The sequence below is a fragment of the Limanda limanda genome, chromosome 20, assembly GCF_963576545.1.
Source record: "Limanda limanda chromosome 20, fLimLim1.1, whole genome shotgun sequence".
In the NCBI taxonomy this organism is placed as follows: domain Eukaryota; kingdom Metazoa; phylum Chordata; class Actinopteri; order Pleuronectiformes; family Pleuronectidae; genus Limanda; species Limanda limanda.
The window spans coordinates 15377543-15400983 of NC_083655.1; the positions used below are offsets into that span (position 1 = coordinate 15377543).

Genomic DNA, 23441 nt, shown 5'->3' on the forward strand with positions numbered 1-23441 from the left:
CGTTTAATAATACGAGGGGGGAATTTACTCTGCCAGACTCTGTAAGTGTATGGGGCCGAAAGAGATCGCATCTGTAATTTACGATGTACATTTATGCCACTTTGCCCAGCGTGTGTAAGTGGGAGAGCAAGATGAGACATGACGCTCTATTCGGTATGTCTGCGTCGCCGTATCTTGTCTGTAAATAAATCTTCAAAGCGGATGTCTGATGTGTGATCTTTTAAAGTGGCTTGGGAGTTTACATGTAGGAGAGGCCAGATAACCAACTCATGTTTCTTTTCTCTGTTTTCCGCAGGGAGACATCCAGCAACTTCTGATCGTGGCTGATTCCAAGGCCGCGTACGACTACTGTGAACATTACAGCCCGGACTGTGACACTCCCCACGGCGAATCCCTACAGGCCCAGGAGCCAGAGGAAGAGGTCAGCCAACCAGGGAGGGTGGGAGGGGGTATTGCAGCAGTTGAAGGGTCCTGATTGATTTCGATTCTCTCAGAGGAGGGATTGAAGAGCTTCACTTAAATCCAGGGCCTGTTGAGGCTTTTTACTTGGTTTTATTTGCTCATTTAAGTCTGTGTGTTTAGTCTCAATTTGGACGGAACCCTTATAGGTGGTTCAATGTATTTACATAGAAATGGCTCTAGCATGTAAGTTAGTAATAATACCTTGGGAAGTTTGCTCCGGGGATACGTGATGTATTCTTAGAAAGCGTCATTGTGCCTTTGTCGTCTTAGGCTTTTCTCTCAGTCTGTTCCACAAATACACTTCAGGCTTTACACTTTGGGAAATCTATATGATCCTAGTGTAACTGTACATGTTTAAACTGACAGCTACAGAGTAATCCACAGTAGTTCAAAGATTCTATACAATATCAGGAGAATAGAATACATATCAGGTATGGTAAGAACAGACTTGTCTGAGTCCTGTTTATAAATATCAACTGATTAATTTGATCCAATTTTACAGTATCGTCCTTATTCAGTGTAATATACATGTAAACAACGTAACAAAGCACACTATTTCAGCATTGTCATATGCTGTGTATCTAAAGCGTGAAAACACACTAAACCAATAACTGAAACTCCAACACATGGTCCCCATCTGGCCACACCCTGAATCAAATGATGTCACAGCAGGTGTTTTCCATCAAGTAGGAAGGTGGAGGTAAAACCCCTGCAGTGATGTGCTGGACTGGAGGTGTGGCCAGATGTGCAGCGAGAGCAGAGCAGCAGCTGTGACCCGCTGTGACCTGTGAGATTAAGTGTGTCTTCACACTTCAAAGTTTCACCGTGATGACATAGTGATTTACTGATTGCAGTGTGAGCACTCAGGAGTTTGATTATGTTATGAGCGCGACACATGACAGCACAAGATTTAAATTTAAAAGGTTATATTGAAAGGAGCTGAGAGGGTTACTTATTCTGTTCTTCTCATCTCTTCCTATGTCCCTAAGTTATCTATTAACATCTTAAGGAGGCAACATACAATTCTATTAACCCCAACTGTTTGCTCCCAGTTCTTATTGTTGTGCAAGCAGCAGCAGAGAACACATACATCTTAATTGATCACACATGTCAACATGTCTGACTTAGTGCTTCAAGTTAGTCTTTCTTCTTATATATTTGTCCATGAATCATTTACATGGTTATTATGGGCTCGTTGAAACACTCTTGGACACTGACCAGCTGTAAAATAGTTTTGTGTTGACTTATCCTACATCATGGGCCAATTTAATTTAGATACAGCAACTATAATTAATTTGATAATTTGGTAGCACACATGTTGCTTGATACCATGAGCTGTGACTTTTAATCAGGTAAGCTTGGTATCATGCTCAGCATTTCAGAATGATAAAGTTCATGTTGCTATTATATGAAATGGTTTAGTTTTTGCCCCCTTGACAAGGGACTGGTAGAGAACTACAAGTCTAAAAGAAGAAGGAAGAGGAAGAGGAAGCCGCACTTTGTTTAGATCAGAAACCTTTAATCTTAAACACTCACATGTGTATAATTTACATGCTTGCAGTGAGAAAGTTCCATTACTATATCCCTGAAATGCAGCTGGTGATTTTGTCTTTAAGGTTTCCCTGTTGTTTTATGAGCTTTTAAACTTCCCATCTGTTGAAATGTTTGTAGGCCAGGCCTGTTTCAGCGTGTGTTTACTTGTTTGTTCTGCGTATGAGGACCATTATCTGATTTAATCACACTTGGTTTGGATTACATGAGGGTAATGATGATGTTTTTTCATCATCAATGAACCATAATAAGTTAACGTTTTATTAATTATTTATTTGAATACATAATAACATTACACTGTGTAGCGTGTAGCATTTTTTATGATGCTATGGATATAATATTATTAATACTGCACTGTTTATTCAGTCTCTAACAATAATACTGTTTTTTTATCTTTATTGCTCAAGCTATACTCAAACTTAAACTACTTGAAGGATGACATGTGTATCATCTACTTCTTCTGCATCCTTGATGCTAATGCTAATGCTAACACCAACACCTCTCTTCATCCCACCCTCTCTCTCCTCTCTCTCTCTCTCTGAACCTCTCCAGTACACTACTGATTTAGATTACTCTCAGTTCTATGATTACTCTGAGGGAGCCACAGACAGTGTTCCAACCGATGAGTATTCTGAACCGCAGGTAAATGAAAAAAGGAAAAGAAAAGAAAATGAAAGATGTTTTCCCTTTTTTGTCCATCCCACCCCACGAGTTTGTCTTGTGTGTGTTGTCTGCGTCTCAGTGTTATGTTCATGTGCACACAGATTTACTGGGAGTAATCTGCTTTACGAGAATAAGAGTCCTTCAGATTTTCTAATTTTTTCTGCAAAATAATCAAAGAATCAGGCTGAAGTTTTGAGCTGATTATGCTTTCTCTGATGACCTTACAGTGACACAGCAGAACTACAGTAGACTCTGGTGTGTGCGTGTCAACATGCTTGTTGTGTCAGTCCTTCTTGTGTCTGTTTTTATGAGGCTGCTGCTTCCTCTCACTGGGAATGCCATTTGCCTTGAGTGTGTTTTTGCATTTCAGCATGTCTTTAAACTGTTCCTATATATTACAAAATATCAGCAATATTACATGGCATTCTGCAAAGGCAAATCTAAGCTCCATTGCTGCTCTAAAGTGTTGCTGAAAGGCAAATCCTCTGTGTTTTGTGTTTGTGTCAGTCCCAGATTGTTTAGCATATACAGTATGTCCCTAAAAGTCTCCTGTGTGTCACATGAAAGGCTTAGTCTTCGGCTGTTGTACAACACCCTTTCCACCCAACTGTCATGTAATCTAAAGGTAGTGTTAATATGACCAGTGCTCCAGTTCCAGCCCTTGTAGTTGGTTAACATGGTGTCCACGGGAAAGGACACCATGCAAACCAACTACTGTACATGGGCTGCTGCCGGTAAACGGAGCATGTGGTTCTTTGGCAGTTGGGAGGGTAAAGATTCTGTGCAAAAGTCGCAGACTGTGCCTTTAAAAATCGTCATTTCCACTTTTGAATGTTCCATGTTTGTCTTGGTGTTCTTTGTCGCCGAACCCTCTTCCAGAGAACGAAACGTAGTGTCTCCATGAAAAAGAAGAGGACCAGAAAGTCCCTCAGTAAAACTAAGGCCAAGCCCTTAAAGTTCTTGGCTGCCAAAAAATCACCGACTAAAAAGTTTGCCGCTAAGAAGAAACGACAGATGCCTGGCTACCAGGCCACAGCGCCGGCACGACACAGAGGCAATTTTAGGGTAAACATTCACGTTCAGAAAAGATCAAATCCCATCAAGATCTTCCCGCCCTGAACGCTGAAGGGAAAATCTGTGATGGCCAACGTAGAGCTCCCTAACCTCCTTTGTGTAGAAGTAGCTCAGTCTGTAGCCAGCTTGAGAGGAACCCTGTCAAATAACCTTGATTTGAGCCTTTGTGTTAACCCTCGCTTTATTCTTCTTTCCTTTTTTCAACATGACTCAGCTAAACAATGTAGAAGATTACAATACAGACATTGACTACGGAACTGTAGATGGTTCTCAGACTCAGTCCCCCTATGGCACGAGTGGACCCCACGAGGTAATTTTCATCTTTATTCTCATCTTCTTTTAAAAACCGGTGGGTTCTTTTGGGGAATGTGAGCAAGGAAGAGTTAACCAAGGAAGCATCTGGTATGAAATGTCAAAGACACAGCCACTCAAGTGAACGGATGTGTCTTTTGACTTGACTTTGGTGTGGACAGGAGGAGTTTTTATTTAAGTTTTAAAGCTACAACCCACTTGCTCCACTGCAGACACGCTTTTGCATGCTTAGAAAATAATGCAATGGACACTGTGGAGTTCATTTGTAGCATTATGTTGACACTCAATTTTTGCTAAGGCTGCAGATTTTATTAGTTTTCAAGTTAACATCAGTCTTTAGAGATTAGTGATGGATTGTAATAGAAAAGACAGATGAACAAGCAGTTTCTGCAATGCATAGTGTACGTTTATTTACCTGGAGCCAAACATGTGTTTAAGAACCAGAGCCTTTTGCCCAGAATTATTGTCCCAGTCACACTAGCTTGACTGCTTGTATTACCCACACAAAGAGAGGAGAGTTGACTTGCAGCCTCATCCAGCACTAAAGGACGCTGTTCATGGCAGAGCGTCTCTTAGCCAAGTCACTGACATTAAATGATACTGGATTTAAAAAATAAAACATGCCCTGTTGTGCATCACATGAGTTTGGTTTTGATCAGTAGTTCTGCTAATTACCTCTGAAAGAACTATGATCAACGAGGATGAAATCTCATCACAGCCAGCTACACACACTGTCTACTGCATCTGACAAATTGGATGTGATTACACAGGAAATTCTAAATACATGATTCGGTGAGATGGGAAGTGGAAATCCTGCTAATTGTAACTGTGTAATTGCATCCATTCTGTCGCTCTCTAAAGATAAATCCAGAGTTATCCCAGTTTTAGGGAAAGACAAAATTTTGGTTGTAGCACTTGTGCCAAATACAGAGTGTAACAGGGGAAAAATGGATTTGTAAACCAATGTAAATAAATATATATCATGATGCACTCTGTGTATCTGCACAGCCTCTACAACCTGGTGATTGATGTGATGTTTTGTGCAGATGCTGCTGGTGTCAGACGTGTGTTTCAGCCTTTCTTTACTGTCTGTGTCAGTAGAAAAGAAAGCTGAAATAACATCACGTCTGTCCACGTGTTGAAATCACAAACTTTTGATCATCAGAGTCAGCCATACAGTAACACTTCATTTATTCCATTGTGTATTTACTGAGCTAGTGTTGCTGAAAGTAACTATAAGTATAATATAAGTAACACAATTCAGTACTTAATTTGGCTAAAAAGATTTTTTTTAAAAGCTGCTGGATTTAAAAATTCAAGTTACAATCATGCATCACTATCAGTTCATCAACTTTCCTCTTTATACTTGGAATAAATAAAGTGTTGCTGCTTTGTTTTTTTGCCTAATATGCTGAATTCATTAGCAGTCTGCTTTAATAACATCTTAAAGTACACTGTTCACCTCAACTGCTTCATTAACATCCCTTTCTCCTTGGTTGCTCACCATTCCTCCCCCCTTCCTATCCTGGGTAACGCCTGAAAGGCTGCGGAGGAGGATGTTGTCGGTGCGTATGTCACCGACGCTGCTCCCAATGCCGCCGAGCCCACCGCTGTCCCAGAGACGGGGGACAACTTGGACACGGGTGCGGAAGCATACAACTTTAAGGAATATGTCCTAAACGAGTATGACTTGGGCGATGTTGACAACAGGTTGTATGATTACGGGGCATATGATGAGTACGGCCTGGCCCCGCCCAAGCCCACGGCGGCCTACGAGGATGAGGTGGGGCCCGGGGTTGCCGCGGAAACCGACGTTTCTGAGAGCACCGTAAGTATCACACCCCCACTCCGCTGACCGAGGGGTGTGTGCATGAAGGGCCCGCATCAGGGACTCACTCTGTCCTCCAGTGCACGCCTTACTAGTGGGTTGCTTGTCATGGGATACGTGTGGTGTCAGTAAATGCAGTGTGTGTGTGATTTCTGATTTAATGACTGACAGTTGTCATGGGGACAGTGCATGCATCTGGGTGTAACAGATTTTTTTATTTGGTAGTTTCATTGTGGCAGAGGAGCACAGGAATGATACGCACTCATTATTTTCTTTCTTTCTTACAACTTATTATCCCCACACACATTCTTTATTTTAATCAGTGTATGTCTACCCAACCTGCAACCCTCTCAAACATATCCAACAAGCCCCACCCCCTTTGTCCATACCTCCATTTTGACAACATGACAACCCTCCTTGCATACACTACAATTATCCTATAACTCATAGGCAGCTGCCTGCAGAGTGAATGCACACACATAAACACACGGATGTATTGAGGCTGTTAAAGATTCCTTTCACTCTTTCATGCCCAAACTTTTGAACCCTACCCTCACAGCTCATCCCAGTTTGTCAACCAGTTTGTGGAAATATCTCACTCACATCCTTTTCCACACTTCACCTTTAGTCATTTGACCCCAGCGCTGTTTAAATTGATATTTTTGTGGGATTTTTTTTGCATGAGAGTTATAACCTGCTGGTGTTGAGTGTTTTTTTTTTTTTATCTGGTCACCTTCAGCCACACTGCACAATGGTAATGCAATGACAGCACTGCTCCATTTCAAGCACAGCACAATGTAGAGGTCCATTCTTTCTCTGAAGTGACTAACTCTGTGTTGCCTGTTTTGTTCCGTAACGTCATCTCACTTTTTGTGCAACTCTTCACTCACTTTTCTGTCTCTGACAAAGCTGCAGTAGTTACATCTAAGTATGCAATATTGATTGATCTCTGTAAAACATTTTGTTCAAGCGTTCCCACACATTCTTTTCCCTGGCTGAGCTGCCCCCCCCACCCCCCACCCCGCCCCACAGTTGCCATTGCTCATCGCTGCCATTCATTCACCTGTGAACTGTGTGACTGCTGTGTGAAGAATGCCACCTCTGTGCTCGCTCTGTAACTACAGGTCGCTGGTGCCGCAGGAGCCTTCGGAGAGAAGGGAGAGAAGGGCGAGCCGGCAGTGATTGAACCTGTAAGTCCAAGAGTCAATGCTGATACCTACCTGTCATTTTTTTCTACACATGACATGTCCAAATGTCTGCGGTTATATAAAACACTGGTTAAACACTTCAAACTTGCATCAGAATTTGACTGTTTTCTTTTTTTAAAGGGCATGCTGATTGAAGGACCACCAGGACCTCCTGGCCCAGCTGTGAGTATATTGATTTAAGTCCTGAGCTTCATTAATACACCACGTTTGTCTGGGTTTAAACCTGCTTGCGTGCCGGTGGTCTGACTTAGCGTCGTCTTTTCAGGGTCTTCCAGGTCCCTCAGGCCTACTGGGACCCCCAGGCACCGCTGGAGATCCCGGTGAGAGGGTGAGTTGAAATTTATGTCTCCAAAAAACCCACTGTTATGTTTGTGTGTGTATGTGTGTGTGTAAATTGGTTATATAGTGATCGATGGTGCTACATAGTAATAGTTATGAGTACCTCATGCCTCATGGGAACTTAACCTTCGTCGACTTCATTGCATAGGCACACAGTATTGTAAAATACCAGCCCATTGGCTAACCTGTCATATCAAGCAAAGTGCAACTTGGATCTACTTATTCAAAATGTAATCACATGCTGCTTCTGTAAAGATCAAAACAAACCCAAACAGTTTAACCGTCGCTACAAATCAGTGGGCTTGTTTTTTTTAAACAGTAGTAAACTAAGCAACAATATTTATGCTTCACATGATGCGGTAAAACTGAGACAACCATTAAACTGTTAGATGGAAATTAGCTACCAGTTTACACATTAAGACCAGAATGAATCTTAACAGGTAAGTCATTAGAGGTCAAGCTGTGGAAGGTTAGAAGCTGGAGGATATTTGCCCTGGGTTTTCCCTCAGAAGAAGTATCCATCTCTGTTCCGCAGATGTGCAACACACTCCCTCTTTCTCTCACACGCATGCATACACACACACACACACACACACAGACACACACATTCAAACATGGGCACCAGAATTCATGGAAAGGGATGTTGGTTTTGGACTGTAGACAGTAGCAGGGTTTACAGATGGACAGGCTCAGTCTATGTGTGCTGCAGGAGGAGGAGCACATATTAATGAACCTAACAAACAGCACACCTCCAGCATTTAGTGCCCCAGCTGTGTGGTGTGTGTGTGTGTGTACTCTGTGTGAAAGTGTGTGTGGCTCTGTTTGCTTTTCCCTCCACATTACTGTCACTGTTAACCGCATAGGAGCGTAGTACAGAATCAGGTACATTTTTCATAACGTCTGGATACATATGTTTGTACATTTTGTCTGCACTGATTTCGATAATGATCAACGTCATTTGAATTCTCACAACATTTACATCTGGATTAAATCTTAAATGCACAACACAATATGTGGGGCATGTGATAAAGTCTTTAGAAAGGCCTTTAATTTAAACATCACATGTCACTAATATAGATTAACTGGTCAACTGAGTTTCAGAAATTTTGATATGACGATATCTGCATTACTTACAATGCTTATGAGATGGATTTTTATTTTTAATCATTATTGAAGAGTCACTGAAGGAAGATAATTTGTCTTTATTCCCTTTAAATGTTTTATTTTCTTCCCTGTGTCCCAGTAAAACTTAAAGTTGATTTTTCTTCGTTTTCTGTGTTACAGGGTCCTACTGGTCGTGCTGGACTGCCTGGTGCTGATGGTTTACCTGGACCTCCTGGTACCATGCTGATGTTGCCAGTAAGTGCTCGATACAAGAAAAATATTTGTTTACGGACTTCCATTTTTCTGTTTTTAGTAGTCAAACAGATTGAGTAATGTTTTTGTTTGTGTGTTTGCGTTCAACAGTTCCGCTTTGGGGGAGACGGTGAGAAGGGTCCAGTGGTGTCTGCCCAAGAAGCCCAAGCCCAGGCCATCCTCTCCCAGGCCAGAGTAAGTACACAAGGACATTAAACAAGCCCCCACGTGGCAGAGCCCCCCCCCCCACCCCTGCCTGGCTCCCTACACACAGCTGTAGGGGGAAAGGAGGGGACGGATGAGGGAGGCAGCATTTTGCTGGATAGGGGAGGGGAGGGGAGGGGAGGGGAGGGGCGCACACTGAGTTTAGTTGACCTTGCGGGGCTAAAAGGAGACATGCCGAGCAGGCTGAAGTGCAGCAACATAAAAAAGGCCACTTTGAACAGATGGACAGGAGAGACTGTTAAAAATACTCCTGTGGCTCTTGGCCTGCGGGTGGGCTAAACTGACAGGTGTAGGAAGTGTCTCTGTGCATGTGGGAGAGGAGAAAAGATAAAAATCTGGACTTGGTATTTTGAGAAGCTGTCGGGTTCTCCGCGAGATCCACCAATAATTACGCCCTCAGACACGACAGTGAACCAAGAGATGAGGGTCTACGGCGTAAGAAAACACATATTCATCACTCAAGACCAAATAAAACAAATCAATCCAAATAAATCTGACGCATGACAGAGGATGTCATTATGACAAAGTTAAAAATAAATGCAAACTTGGTTCAAACATGTGTGTTCTCTACGTACAGTGTATAGATTTTTGACTGTGTGGAATCTGACCTTGTTCTTGCTTGTGTCTGGCCTGCAGCTGGCTATGAGGGGACCCCCAGGGCCGATGGGTTTGACAGGAAGATCAGGCCCAGTGGTGAGTCTTTCTTCTTTTTCTCGTGGTTGCTTGTAAATTTGGGTGCATAACGTTTTCACCTCATTTTTACCGTCCAATCTAGTATGTTTGCAATTGACAATTGAAGTTGTCGCAAGTGCACAAACTCCATCGGATCAAATTGAAGCTTCATGCTGTGGTGTATGCCTGTCTGTGGCTTTCTAGAAACAGCAATGTTTTAACAAGTTTAAATTGACTTTCAGTATATTTCTACTGCTCTAATTGTCAAACTGAAGGAAGCAGATGATTAGTTTTGTAATGTGCTGTTGCATCAACACCTGGTGGCTCAGTGGCCACACTGCCTGTCTGCTAGGTGTAGCACCTGCCAAGAAAATGTCATTCTGTCCCCCATTCCCCTCCCCTTCTCTCTCTGGGGCTTGTTGATACACGATCCCCTATTTATATGCAGGTAAAGGCTCGGGGTACTTTCCAAAACTGCTGGTTGCGAGCTAAAGGGCCAAGTGTATTGATCTGAAAATATATGGCTATAATCAGAGGCAAAGAATAGTGGAATACATTTTAAATTTGTGGCTGAAAATGTATACGTTTTTTAAAATTACATGTTCACATGTCAGTGTTTCGGACAGTCAAGCTATGTGATGATTCTAAAACATCTGTCTGTAACTGCCAAATCACCAGCTTCGAATCCATGGCTGTCTGCAGACAGATTACAGAACACAGTGTGCCCTACATCTCGGCCTATACCGACAATTTAGGATTGTACTTATAGACTTTAAATATATGGCAAAAGGCTCCATGGGGAGAAAGTGTCCCTGCATGTCTATGATGATCCTTTTGAGATATATCAGGATAACGTGATATGCCAGAAAAAAAGCCAAAGCAATGTTTGTGTCAGATGCACACAATCCAGAATAAAAAGAACAATCTCAGTGATTACTTCATCATGTCTCCGACTCTCTTCTCAGGTACTTCACGCATTTGTAGCAAAAGGAATGTGTGTATCCCTTGTCTTCCGATGAACTTGCATAGAAAATCTGCATATTCAGCTAAATATCGCCATCTGCTGTTTCCTTGAAACTAATTTTACTCATCAAAGTGCATGTGTGACAAACTGAAGGAGCTGTTTTTGGTGTGTTTTTTCTGTATTTAGGGTATACATGGTTCTCCTGGACTGAAAGGTGAAGGTGGAGACCATGGTCCTCAGGTGAGAAAAAACTGTTTCCACTGCTCTAAGGCATAAAAGTTTCCCCTACCAGCTACTGTTACACCAGCTCAAACTGTTTTGTCTGTTGTTCACCAAGTGATCCTTCTGTCTTTGCAGGGTCCCCGTGGCGTCCAGGGGTCCCCAGGACAAATGGGAAAAGCTGGCAAGAGGGTGAGTGAACCCAATGACACGTGTGTGTGTGTGTTCACATGCCTCTGTGTTTGTTATTGTGGGGTTGTTTGTGCTTGTGGCCACTGCTCAAACGCTGAGAGGCTTACTTCCAGTTCAACAAACAATTGTGTGATATGCGCTTAAAGGCCTGCGCAGCCTCCAGTTCTCGGATCAATGGCCGGTCGGCTAATCTGTCTGAAAATGCCAAAATGGGAAAACTACCGCTGCGGGCCGCAGTCAGTGTCACAGGGCAGACCCAAGTGGTTAATTAACAGAAACCAGTCATAGGCAAATTAGTAATACAAGCTTGATCCATTGGAAACTGAAGAACTGATTCCCTGTTCCACTTTTCAAGTGACCAACTACCAGTTATTTGTGTTTGCAAAAATTGACTTGTCTGTTTGCTCTTTAATTCCAACTTAACATTTACTGCTTCAGGCTTTATATCCTCCATTGGTTGCTGCTTAAAGAAATATTTCTTTTTTCTTATTACTGATAAGAGTTGGCACAATGCAACAAGCCACCTAGACCCCAGGAAGAGCAGCTTTCTTTTAAATCAATAATCACCTTTTTTAATAAAATGGTCACATCTGAAATAATCATTCTTTATAATTTGACTTATATATATATGTATAACTGTTTTCTAAAAAATTTAGATGATGCTTCACTATAATGTAACAAAAAGAAAGCAGAAAAAAAATGCAAAAAAATGTTTCTCTTTAACATCCATGGCTTTTCTTGAATAACAAGGTTGTTAAAATACATAGATCTTGATGTATGTTAAATTTTTTCTTTTCAAGGGTCGTGGTGGAGCTGATGGTTCTCGGGGGATGCCCGGAGAGTCAGGTTCCAAGGTAACAAATATCAGCACGCCTCATTTCATATTTGTCACTGAATTCAATTGAAAAATAGGAAAAGCCTTTGTGTGCAGGCCATGATGAGTTTGATGCTGTGATTTATTGGTGACACTGTCTGCTCTTCTCCATCACAGGGTGACCGAGGCTTCGATGGACTCCCGGGACTGCCTGGTGAAAAGGGACACAGGGTGAGCACAGGGTGATCGATGCCACCGCTTCACTGTCAGATTCCCACTGTTAGATTACTATACTGGAAGATAACAAAACAGATTTATATGGAATCCTTAACAACAACAAAGTATTGTTTTTATAACTATTGTAAACAAGCTTAAGAGCTAAACTCGCATCAAAACAAAATGTAGTTATTGTGGATTTGTCCACTTTAGTTTATTTTGGTTGTCTTTTGTAGATGGCAAAACAGATTGGGATGTTTTGGCTGCAACCGAGACACCTCTTAAATAGTGTGATGAGAGAATAACTGCAATGTCACGAGGGGAGTAATTTAATTACATGTTTAATTTGTCTAATTCCACTAATGTGCCTGCAGTAATCAGACAACTTGGAAAGATTTTGTGAGGCTGTTGCACAGAGGCTATGTGTGTAGAATGAACCACATTATTTCGAAAGTAGAAATTACATCACCGGAGGGCAGGGGACAACAAAACAATGTTATGTGGGACATAAATTTAGACTGCAAGAGTCTGGTGCACTGCTCTGATAACTCTAAATGAATATAATGTCTCTTATCATTATTCCACCAGCCTGTGGTTTTAGTCTAGTTTTTTTACGTTAATTTAAGTGTTATCCAAAAATAAAAAATAAAAACAAACAGAAAAAAACACTTATTCACTTATAAATATTCCATGAATAAAAAAGGAGCAGGAAGAAGACACATATTTTACTACCTGCTCCTTTCATATAAATAGTATAGTTTTTAAACTATATTTTTTAACTTTTGCAGCCTTTATTTAATCGGACAAAGTTAATCTAGTGATGAAAGGGGGCAAATACGCAGCAAAGGGCAGCAGCTCTACCAGACCGAACTATGCGCCGCCCTATGAATGATACATTATTCATCCTTATTACATAGGCATATATAATATATTAGTTTAAATGGCTTTTTGGATTTGACAGCTGCATAAGCAAATAACAATGTAGTACAGCAAGAACAAATAGAAGAGTGGAGAAACAAGGTTTTAACTTAAGTTCCAGAGAGGAGCAGTGTCAGTGAAAATCATGAGTGATTTATCCCTTATATGTCGCTTTCTCTCATCTTCTCTCTTTTCTTTTCTTCCACTCTTTCCATCTCAGGGGGAGCTTGGACCAATGGGACCCCCAGGTTCCTCTGGAGAGGATGGACAGAGAGTAAGAGCTTCCTCTTTTTACTTAACATCCACAAACTTGTTAGAAAAAAACGCACTGAGCTTAAGTGAACCAACGACATATACTGTACGTTTACATCAGCTGTTATCAACCTGCTCAGCCCTCAGGCAGCAGCAGCAGGGTGGAGACTATTAACTGGGGAGGAGGGTGGATTATGATTCACCTTTCCTCTCCCTGAAAGTAACTATACCCACACACCCCCACAACTAAGCTGCTTCTATGTTCAACTATGTTTGATTTGATGGAGATTACGCTGTCACTAATAAGAGCTTTTGAAACTTTTGATTCTCCATGGTGATAGCTGATATTAAATGTGTGAAAAAGCTTTGAATGAATCCCAGTTCAATAAACCTCTCTCTGACTGGTGTCTTTTTCTTTCCTCAGGGCGAGGATGGAGAGATCGGGCCCCGAGGATTAGCAGGCGAGAGTGTAAGGCTTCTGATGGTGTTATATCATCACACCTCCATCAATGTATAGGATTCCAACAAGCTGCAACAAGATCCACTTAAATCTAGCTTTCAAGTGATATGTGATCACTCATTGACAGAAGTGACCACTAGGGGGCAAAAGTGGCCCACTGAAAATGTAATTAGCATTGAGTGATTTGCGTTTTATTTCACGTCCCTTCTTCTGACCCTTCATAGGGACCAAGAGGTTTGCTGGGACCCCGTGGTTCTCCAGGACCTCCTGGATCTCCTGTACGTACCATTAACTTCACCATTCCCTTTTTTGACATCACTTCCTGTAATTGATATGCTATAAACATGAGTGTTCTCTAATCTGTCCATCTCAGGGTGTTGCTGGAGTCGACGGGCCTCCAGGGTCCAAAGGAAACATGGTATGAATGTCCTGTCAGTTAACTGTCTGAAATATTGCTCCAGATCAGCGCACTCTTTGAGTCGTACCTCACTGTTTGTGGAGGCTTGAACTATGTAGATTAGTCGGGTAAAACCCCTATAGGAGGATCAGCTGTGAGGTTAAAAGTCATTCCTAGGTCTCAGAGGAGGTCAGAAGGAGAGTGACGGCTTAACGCAGTGGAGCATCAAGTGCTGAAGTGCTCTGCCATATTATAATGAGATAGATATAGTTTATTGACAGGGTAGGTTTAAATTTTGCAAACGCTCCTGAAAAGAATCCTGATTTACAGGCATTGATTTACCATCAGACACATTTTATCAATGGCCTGTATCCATTTGTATACAATTATTATCTTCCAACCACAACTGTAGTTCAGTTTGATACCGGAACAGAATGAACACATCCTTCTGATGTCCCTCAGGTGGTGTCTTAATTGAGCTTCTAATTTGGCTCTAATGTTTTACACTCAGAAATCTTATTATGAGAGACAGATATTTATTCTCTATATTCTGGCAGCCCCCTGTGTGAATCGCTATCTATATCAATTACATGATGTGTCACTTAATGTAATGGAAAACAAAGGATTCACAGCACAGTTAGTTAAGAGGCAGGAGAATATGAGGCAGGGTAGAGGGAGAATTTGCATCACTTCCTCAACAGGTTACTATAACTGCCACTAGGACTACGTAGGCTGCTGGAATGACTGCACCTAACTTTGGAAAGGGGTTTACTCTGGGGCTAGTGTTTATTGTTCTGTTTTCTCAGCGTCTATCTTATTTTTTAGGGACCCCAAGGAGAGCCAGGCCCACCTGGGCAGCAAGGAGCCTCAGGAACACAGGTAAACAAAGAAATCATGCACTGTCACAGCTCTCCATGACAGACACAAAGTGTGTAGTATGGATGCATACACTGCACATGATGTGTAAATACAGTGAAGGGGCCATCTACACCCTGGTTTATGTGCATTGTATTACCACAACCTTCACACAAAAGCAAACACACACAAACACACACACACACACACTTTTCTGAAATATCTTTCAGGTTTTTTTTTTTTTTTTTGGGCGGGTTTCAGGGTTGATCATTTGAAAGCATCTTATTCATGTTGGTGAACTTCCTGCGTAGCTGCCTCACATGCTGGAGCAAGTTTCAGTGCCTCAAATTACACTACGACACACACACACTGATGCACACACACACACACTGGCACTTCTCAGGTAGCCAAATGTATACACAGAACATGTCCACAAATATTTAAGTGTATTTCCACAAGTATGCTAGATGCTAATACAGCTTCTGACCCATCACACACACAAACACACCAGCTTAACATTCCTTCACAAGCTCAACTATTTACAGCTCTAACACACTTTAGTTTATCCAGCCTTTGTGTATGTGTGTGCGCACGTGTTTGAGCATGCTTGGTGTTGCTATGGCAACAGGATCTCATGTATATTTATCTGTCTCTTCCTAACAGGGTCTTCCTGGACCACAAGGCCCCATTGGACCACCTGGAGAAAAGGTGTGTTCCTTTTTTTGGTTTTCCATAAGAATTTAGACTAATAGGTGCCATTCTAATAACGCAGAGGAAATCTCAAGGTTTCAGTTAAAGAACTCAAATTGCATCATCAGAAATAATTGAATAGTTTATTTTGCTTGTTTGACCTTAACCTTGAGTTTTATTTGTATGACTAAAACAACTTTATTTCCCCAAAAAATTAAAAATGTTTAATAGTCCTGCAGAATAACTGTGCTGCTCTGGAATCTAGTTGAAATACATTTTTGACATTGCCCCCTGACCTCTGACCTTTCTTCTCATCATCTTTTCCTCATGCAGGGACCCCATGGCAGGTCGGGATTGGCTGGATTACCTGGAGCTGATGGGCCTCCTGTGAGTACTCCTTTTTCCCATGTACACACAGTATGAGTTTAACAAAGACGGAAGGTTACTTACAGAGGTTCCCACACTTGCACAGGATGTGGTATAATGTCCCTGTCGAGTGAATATGTAAAATGGTGGAAGTAAATGTGGACGTAACCTTTGCTCAACCAACAGGTCTTAACACAGATCAGACCTTTGAATGAACCTGTTTTATTCACTTTGATGGCCGACGATATCCTGATAGAGCTTTTAACACAATATATGTGCTTAGGACTCAGGTCATGCAGTACGTGACATTGTTTCCTCACTGGTCGAACTGTAATTTTTACATATTTTCAATCCCCAGATTATAGATCTTGAGCAATGTATAGAAGATTAGCAACAGAATATTATTTACAGTAATAATAGCACTGAAATTAATCGATATAGCACCGAAAAAAAATGGGTTTACAAAGGGCTTTACAAAATAAGATAGAGCCAACAAGGTGAATAAAAATGGGAGAAAATAAAATGCTTAATATGAGAAATGTGTAAATAAATAATTAGTGAACTATAATGGCAAGATAAAAAGAAGATATAAAAATAGGGTCTGGGTTAGTTGTCCGTCGACAACAACTAGTCATCAGATCTCAGGCTGCAAGCCGGCGAGTAGAGGGGAGGTCTCCAGTGTAGGATGGGGCAAAATATCTATCTGTGCTTTTAAAGCCACATGCAGCAAGTGACAGGAAGCCCAAAACAGTAGGAATATGATGATATGTTCTTGCTTTTGTGAGAAGCCTGTCAGCATGACTTAAGACAAGCTGGATATTTGAGGCAGCCACTGAATTTGGAATAACAATGATCCCCAAGGCTGTAAACAAAGGGCTGCAGTATCCTTGAATTAAAGAAAAGAATCCTAACCATTCACCTGAGCTGTCTTTGTTATGTTAGGAAAATGATAAGAAAATAACAAGTTTAGCTCAGAATCGAGAATTGCATGGGTAGGTTAGTGACCTCAGTATGAGAGGTGCGTAGGTTCAAGAAGCAGGCAGCCCTCAGTTCCCCTCAGGCCCCTCAGACTGGGAGTGCCAGGTGTTTGCAGCTACACATATATATGTGTGTGTAGAGGAAGAGAGGTGTATTGAGCTACTTCATCACTCAACACTGGCCACCACACAAGCATCTCAAACTGCCACAGAGAAAGTCCAATTTCCTTTTCTTTACTGACATACACAACATCACTTATCCTCCTATGGTTCCCTGATAGTCACATACAAGTGCAAAACATCCTTTGTGACCTGAATGTGTGCATTATGGTCTTGAAGCTAGATCAGATAACATATTTAAGTTTCTGACCATGTCTGCTACATTCGGTTCATCACAGCTGAATGCAAGTATTCCGATGTAAATACAAATGCGTCATGCTTGTTTGCAAAGATGCTTCCTAATCATAAATTGTTTCATCCAAAAGTTGAATAAGACAGATTTGTTTTGCATCATTATGTTCAGTTTAAAAATGTCTCCTGCAACAGCCACTTTCAACCACTTTGTGACTTGTTCTTTTTACAGGGTCATCCTGGTAAGGAGGGGCCAGCTGGTGAGAAGGGATCACAGGTAGGTTTATTGAACGTGTGCTGCAGTACAGCCAAAATTCCTAGACTTAAGTGAAGTATCATTCTTCCCAAGTTAACATGATGTTTTAAATAGTTCATTATTTACAGATATAACAAGTTTATAAAATGCAACTCATCTTACTCCAAAGACAAACCATGTTTGTTTTGATAAATCCAATTACTTTTGATCAATCATTCGTATTGGGAACAATAAATAACATTTTCATTCATCTGAGGTTTTACCATACTGATGTGTATGTATTTTGCTAGTACTTAAACTAGTCAGTATGTTTAAAACATAATTGCAGTTAATAGGAACAAAACAAGTAAAGAGTACACCTCTCAGCTACAGTAGCTAAAGTCAATTAAACCTACATCTATATTCTAATAAAGAGTTCTGGTTTGTGACTTCTCTCCAGGGGCCACACGGTCCACAGGGTCCAATCGGTTATCCCGGCCCTCGTGGTGTGAAGGTACGGTTTCTGTTTGACCATGTTGCCATTTGATTAACAAAGTGACCCTTTAAGGAAGTCCTCTTTTTTTCTTATGTCGCACAATAACTGAAAAGTGTTTCTCATGGTTGTATGTTTCTTTTTCAAAGGGAGCTGATGGTGTCCGTGGTCTCAAGGGAGGAAAGGGAGAGAAGGTAAGGCCATTATTTCTTAGTTTAGCCCACCTTCACTGGGATTTAGTCAATGAGCCAAAAGAGGCCATGAATCATATGTATATCAATGTCCTTTCAAAACAAAAGAAGCTTGTTGACAGAGAGTTCTGCGGTTGTCAACAAATGTGCAAACATAGCAGATGCTTAATTCTGATTTGTGAACTTTGCATTTCCCAGCCCCTAATATTATAAATCTACCTGAGATCTGTGTCTTGTGCTCTTTGATAAAGTTAAATTAGCCGTCAAAATCAGACTAACTTCAATGGGTTCATTTCTGTCAAAGACAAAATGTAATTGCTGTTCAGACAGTATTTGTCAAACTTTGGAAAGAAGGTGAAACGGTAAAATAAAAGTTTGGGTATATTAGCAGTATATTCATGTCCCAGTTGTTCTTTCTCTTGCTGCGGCCACTACTTGCACTCCCAACTTTGATTTGATCCCTTCGAGCTGCAGTGAGTGGCTGAAAGCCCCATGCAGAAGTCAGTCGATAGTAATCTTCAGTGGAGACAGAGACTTTCTTAGCGTGACCCTCACTCAGTTTCTGAGGTTTGTAAAGCTGCAATGATCAAGACTTCAAACAACACTGCGATCCATCTTGAGCACTTTTGAAGTTTTTTCGTGCGTGTGTCACCATGTAGAGATTAATCCAAGCTCCCTTTTAATATGCCTGACGTTTATGTAAGATCCATACAGTTATGCCGCTGTGTAAAATCAATTATCTGACTTAGGGGTGTTGTTCTGACAGCGGTGACAGGTATTCATATCAGTTTTTATTGAATTATTTATAGCAAGAGGTTCAAAAGCCAAAACCTTGAGGAGAAAGGGTTTGTTATGAATAAAGGATGTGCCTTACCTCGGGTGTCTCCGTGTGAGTGCGCATGTGTGTATGGTCTTTGTGAAGCGAGCTGCTGGAAACAGACATGCTCATTGCTGCATTATGCATAAGATAGGGTCTCAAACATGGACAGGTGACAGACTAGAAGCACAAGGTGTCAAAGAAAAGAAAGATCTAGCTGAACTTGTACAGTGACCTTAAGCATCCATTTGATTTTGTTTCAGAGAGCTACGAACTTTTTGGTTTTACCTAAAAGGATCTAAAAAATGTGCCTTTGGTAGAATTTTATCTATTTCATTACATCAATATAATCTGAATACCAACTAAGACTAATGATGGTTCTAAATGTCGATCATGTTGATACAACACAACTCATTAAACAACAGCTAAAACAGAGGGCCTAACCCGTGCTATTTACAGTCTGACCAGCAGGGAGCAGCATCGGTCCTGTGAGACACAGAGGGAACATGAGCAGGCTGAATTTTTTAACAGATGCTCAACAAACACAACACTTCATAAAATAAATAAATATCTGTTTCCCTGTGTGATGAAGAGAGTGAATTTAATAAATGATTTGAAATGACGATGGAATGAAATACCCAAACAGTTCCTTGCAAATGTGTCAACTTCTTCTTTGTCTGATTTCAGGGAGAGGACGGTTTCCCAGGTTTCAAGGGAGACATGGGAATCAAAGGAGACCGGGTGAGGAGCCTGACTGAAATAACATCGACAGTCTCATGAATACGCATGAAAGCAATGACGTCAACTCGATATTCTTTCCCTGTTCGTGCTACAGGGAGAGCTTGGTATGCTTGGGTCCCGTGGAGAGGACGGTCCTGAGGGTCCTAAAGGTCGATCTGGACCCAACGGAGAGGCAGGGCCCCTTGGTTCTGCCGGAGAAAAGGTAATACAATGTGTACAATGTGTGTGTAATTGTGTTTCCTAATTAACTTGTTAAATATCAACATTAATAAGTCAACAAAAAGTGAGTATTGCTCCGCAACCATAGCAACACAACATTTCATTAAAAATGATGAGATTTCAAAATATATGACTTCAAAACAGGAGTGATGTTCTTGTTAATCCTTTTTACAATATCAGATAGTCCCTTCAAAGTTAGACAGGCTCCATCTAGGTGCGGGCAAATCTTTTTGGCTTGTGACTGTGTAAAGTCATTGAACAGCAACTGCTGCAGACCTAAAGTAAAGTGTTCAGGGTATATTCTGATTACTCAGAGTTTGGCACATTAAGGAATTTTTATTTCATGTGATAAGCATTATAACCTTATAGAGCCCCATAATAAATAAATTAAAGCACATTTTCCATCTCAGCACTTTCACAAATATCTGGAACATAAGAGCAAGTTTGACATAACCTGTTTGAATTAAGCACTTGTATTGTTGTTTTCATTGGATGTTATCTTTTATATCAATTCTCCATGTCTGTGAGAGTTAGTACTTCAGTTTCAGACAGTGGAGGTACAGTTTTTATATGTTATGGTATATGTTTCTGTTTTAGATACTTAAAAGAATGCCAAAATATTGTATTTATCTTAACATCTCATTTCTCACACATGTAAATAAATGGCAAGACAATTATTTCTTCAGACCCATCTGAGATTTTCTCCACATCACATCTTTAATCAATTATCTGCTGCCCTGAGTATAAAACAAACGTTAGAATACAGGTGTACCACCAACATGCTGATGCACAGAGTCCAACTCCAATGGGTTTTCTAAGAAATTGATTCTTCTCCTGTTTGACTTTTTAACCTTCGCTGAATATACAGTAATTGCAGCTGAAGCGGAAGACCTGATGTTATCAGCTCGAAAAGGAGCCACAGAGACTCTGTGCTGCTGATCTGAACTAGGATTATCATTAACCTTCCTCTTTCCTACTTAAGATTTAATAGCCTTAGTTGGAGTCTATCCTTTTTATTCCATTTGTTGAATAGCTCATCTGGCATTTATGATATTTGGTGACCATTCACAGACATAGACATTTGGATTAGTCAGGTTAGCATCTCTTTGGAAACCATTTTTTTCACCTCAGAGCAAATTTTAATACATGCTGACTTGAAGTTGTTTCTATTGTACATTAGATTGCATTACGTTGTGGCTAATACAAATTAAGTCAATAAGTGATTATCCTTTTTAGCTGATTGCTAAAAAACGTCAATATGCGTCAGTGTCCAAGCAGTTGGGTTTGTGTACCAAACTACCAAATCTCTGAGGCACATTAAAGAAAAGACGCTGCAAAATAGATTCCTTTTGAGCATGGATAATAAGCATCGCTATATATCTTCTGCACTGATCAAGAATGACTTTAACAAATTGTAGTTGCATAGATGTTGTGTATGAATACAAGTACAGCCCTAACATAACTATTGTATGGGAGCTGACATGACCATCTTTCTTACAATCTAGCTACTTCTCTCAGCTGCCTAAATTTTCAGTTTGTAATTCTCATTTGACATATTTACATTTTAAGGGAAAAGGGAATATAGCTATTAAGGATGTTTTCCATTTCTTTTTTGTGCTGACGTGTGTTGTTTGTGTTTCTCAGGGTAAACTTGGTGTCCCAGGATTACCAGGTTATCCAGGAAGACAAGGACCAAAGGTTAGTAAATCTAATCTAAACAGTTGTGTTTATCACTAGACAAAACAGACAAAAACGTTCCCACTGGACAGTGTACTAATTGCTTGTAAATGGATTTTGCTAACAATATATTTTACCATATAAAGTATCAGTACAAACTGCACAGTGGGCAAAAACATTGATCAATAAATCAATCAATCAACTTACTCTGGTGGGAATAGTGGATTAGTAGAATTTTGTGTTGTTCTAAGGGCATTTAAGATCAACTTCTTATCTCAAAAGGTGATGACAAAAACGTTGAAGATTTAATCATTTATAGAGACAATAGTTTATTAGACAAAGCAGAAGACTGATGTATTTTACATCTTGAGAAAGTTACTGATTTGAGTCTTACTCAATGTTCCTAATGCAACATTTGGTGAGGCGCTGCACAGTAGGTAAGCCCTTTTTTAAATCCTGGTTTGGCTAAAGAAAAAATGTCACCTTATCTTGTGTTTACAGCGGCCCTGTGCTAAGCTTTTTGTTTTAGTGTGTGTGTGTGTGTTTGTGTGTGTGTGTGAGTGACCAACTGACTTACAGAGAGATTGCCTATTTGGCAACTTGCTGTAAAGTTGGGAATTTTATGTATTGTCTATGGAAGGCAGGAAATATAATTTTGATTTAAACTTTTAACTGCAGGTATATTACTTAATGGGTTTTTTGATTTCAACATTTTGACTCCATTAAAGGGAGCTTTAATTATCACAAGAGGAAGGAAAGTGTTGAATTCGGTTTTATATGACAAAGATTGTTCTAAATTCAAAGGGATTTTACACGGTGTTGAATGCATGAAAGCGACTGTAGATGACATCCACCTGTTCAACAATAGTGCAGATAAATACCGGAAAAACGCTCATTATCATGCATGCTGTGACCCACCCAGCCTCTCACTTGATTTTCTCATTTCCCTCCATATCTCCCTCTCTTATTGACAGGGCTCGAGCGGCTTCCCTGGGTTCCCTGGAGCCAACGGAGAGAAAGGAGCCAGGGTAAGTAAACACACACACACCCACCCTCTCTGCCTGTTTGTGTATGAAAGTCCCCACTCCATCATATTCTCCCAGAAAAGAAAATGTATTCCTATTATGAAGGACAAAACAAAAGATGTGGACACAATCATGCCTCCATGAAACACCCTGATTTCTGGGCTTGGAAAAATCAGTGTTGAGTGCTTAGAAATGGTTGAAGGCACAGGTTTGACTAGAACTATTGATTATTGGTAACTAAGTACATCAGAGTATTCATGGACACTTTGAAGAACATCTACAGAACATCTTCTCAATCAAATTTTGTCTGGTGTCGACTCAGACGCAGAAAACCATTTTGCAGTGAGTGTAGAAACATTTTCACTGGTTATATTTGGCGGCTGTTTCTTCTGCTGTCGTCAGCCGAGCAATGAATATATTACTGCCATTCATTACTACTGTAGCTGTGCAGACACAACTCTGGGACTTTTTGTTGTCATGAAGAAATTAACTGATGTGTTCTTTTTATTCCAACAATTATCTAATAGGGTATTGCAGGTAAACTTGGTCCAAGAGGTCAAAGAGGTCCAACGGTATGTACTGTACTGTGATAGCACAGTGTTAAGTCATCTTTTATTGTTTATCCACTTGCATGATATAAACACGGATATGTGTTAGGGTTTGACTTCATTATATTACACTG

At 40.6% G+C, this 23441-nt stretch overlaps 1 protein-coding gene across 3 annotated transcripts in view; it reads left to right on the forward strand.

Moving 5' to 3' along the window:
• col11a1a (collagen, type XI, alpha 1a) overlaps positions 1–23441 on the forward strand; it is a 73005-nt gene that overhangs the window by 16080 nt on the left and 33484 nt on the right. Inside the window, exons 5-33 of one of the 3 annotated variants that reach the window (XM_061093884.1) lie at positions 296–421; positions 2566–2655; positions 3965–4060; positions 5606–5894; positions 7031–7080; positions 7219–7260; positions 7364–7426; positions 8722–8796; positions 8905–8988; positions 9655–9711; positions 10841–10894; positions 11012–11065; positions 11866–11919; positions 12057–12110; positions 13234–13287; positions 13690–13734; positions 13950–14003; positions 14099–14143; positions 14948–15001; positions 15641–15685; positions 16001–16054; positions 17594–17638; positions 18057–18110; positions 18239–18283; positions 19785–19838; positions 19933–20040; positions 21702–21755; positions 22709–22762; positions 23287–23331. In XM_061093884.1, the coding sequence (XP_060949867.1) occupies positions 296–421; positions 2566–2655; positions 3965–4060; positions 5606–5894; positions 7031–7080; positions 7219–7260; positions 7364–7426; positions 8722–8796; positions 8905–8988; positions 9655–9711; positions 10841–10894; positions 11012–11065; positions 11866–11919; positions 12057–12110; positions 13234–13287; positions 13690–13734; positions 13950–14003; positions 14099–14143; positions 14948–15001; positions 15641–15685; positions 16001–16054; positions 17594–17638; positions 18057–18110; positions 18239–18283; positions 19785–19838; positions 19933–20040; positions 21702–21755; positions 22709–22762; positions 23287–23331 (1998 nt within the window). Of the gene's footprint in view, positions 1–295; positions 422–2565; positions 2738–3911; positions 4061–5605; positions 5895–7014; positions 7081–7218; positions 7261–7363; positions 7427–8721; positions 8797–8904; positions 8989–9654; positions 9712–10840; positions 10895–11011; positions 11066–11865; positions 11920–12056; positions 12111–13233; positions 13288–13689; positions 13735–13949; positions 14004–14098; positions 14144–14947; positions 15002–15640; positions 15686–16000; positions 16055–17593; positions 17639–18056; positions 18111–18238; positions 18284–19784; positions 19839–19932; positions 20041–21701; positions 21756–22708; positions 22763–23286; positions 23332–23441 lie in introns of all 3 variants that reach the window. The other 2 variants (XM_061093883.1, XM_061093882.1) reach the window with 2 other exon arrangements.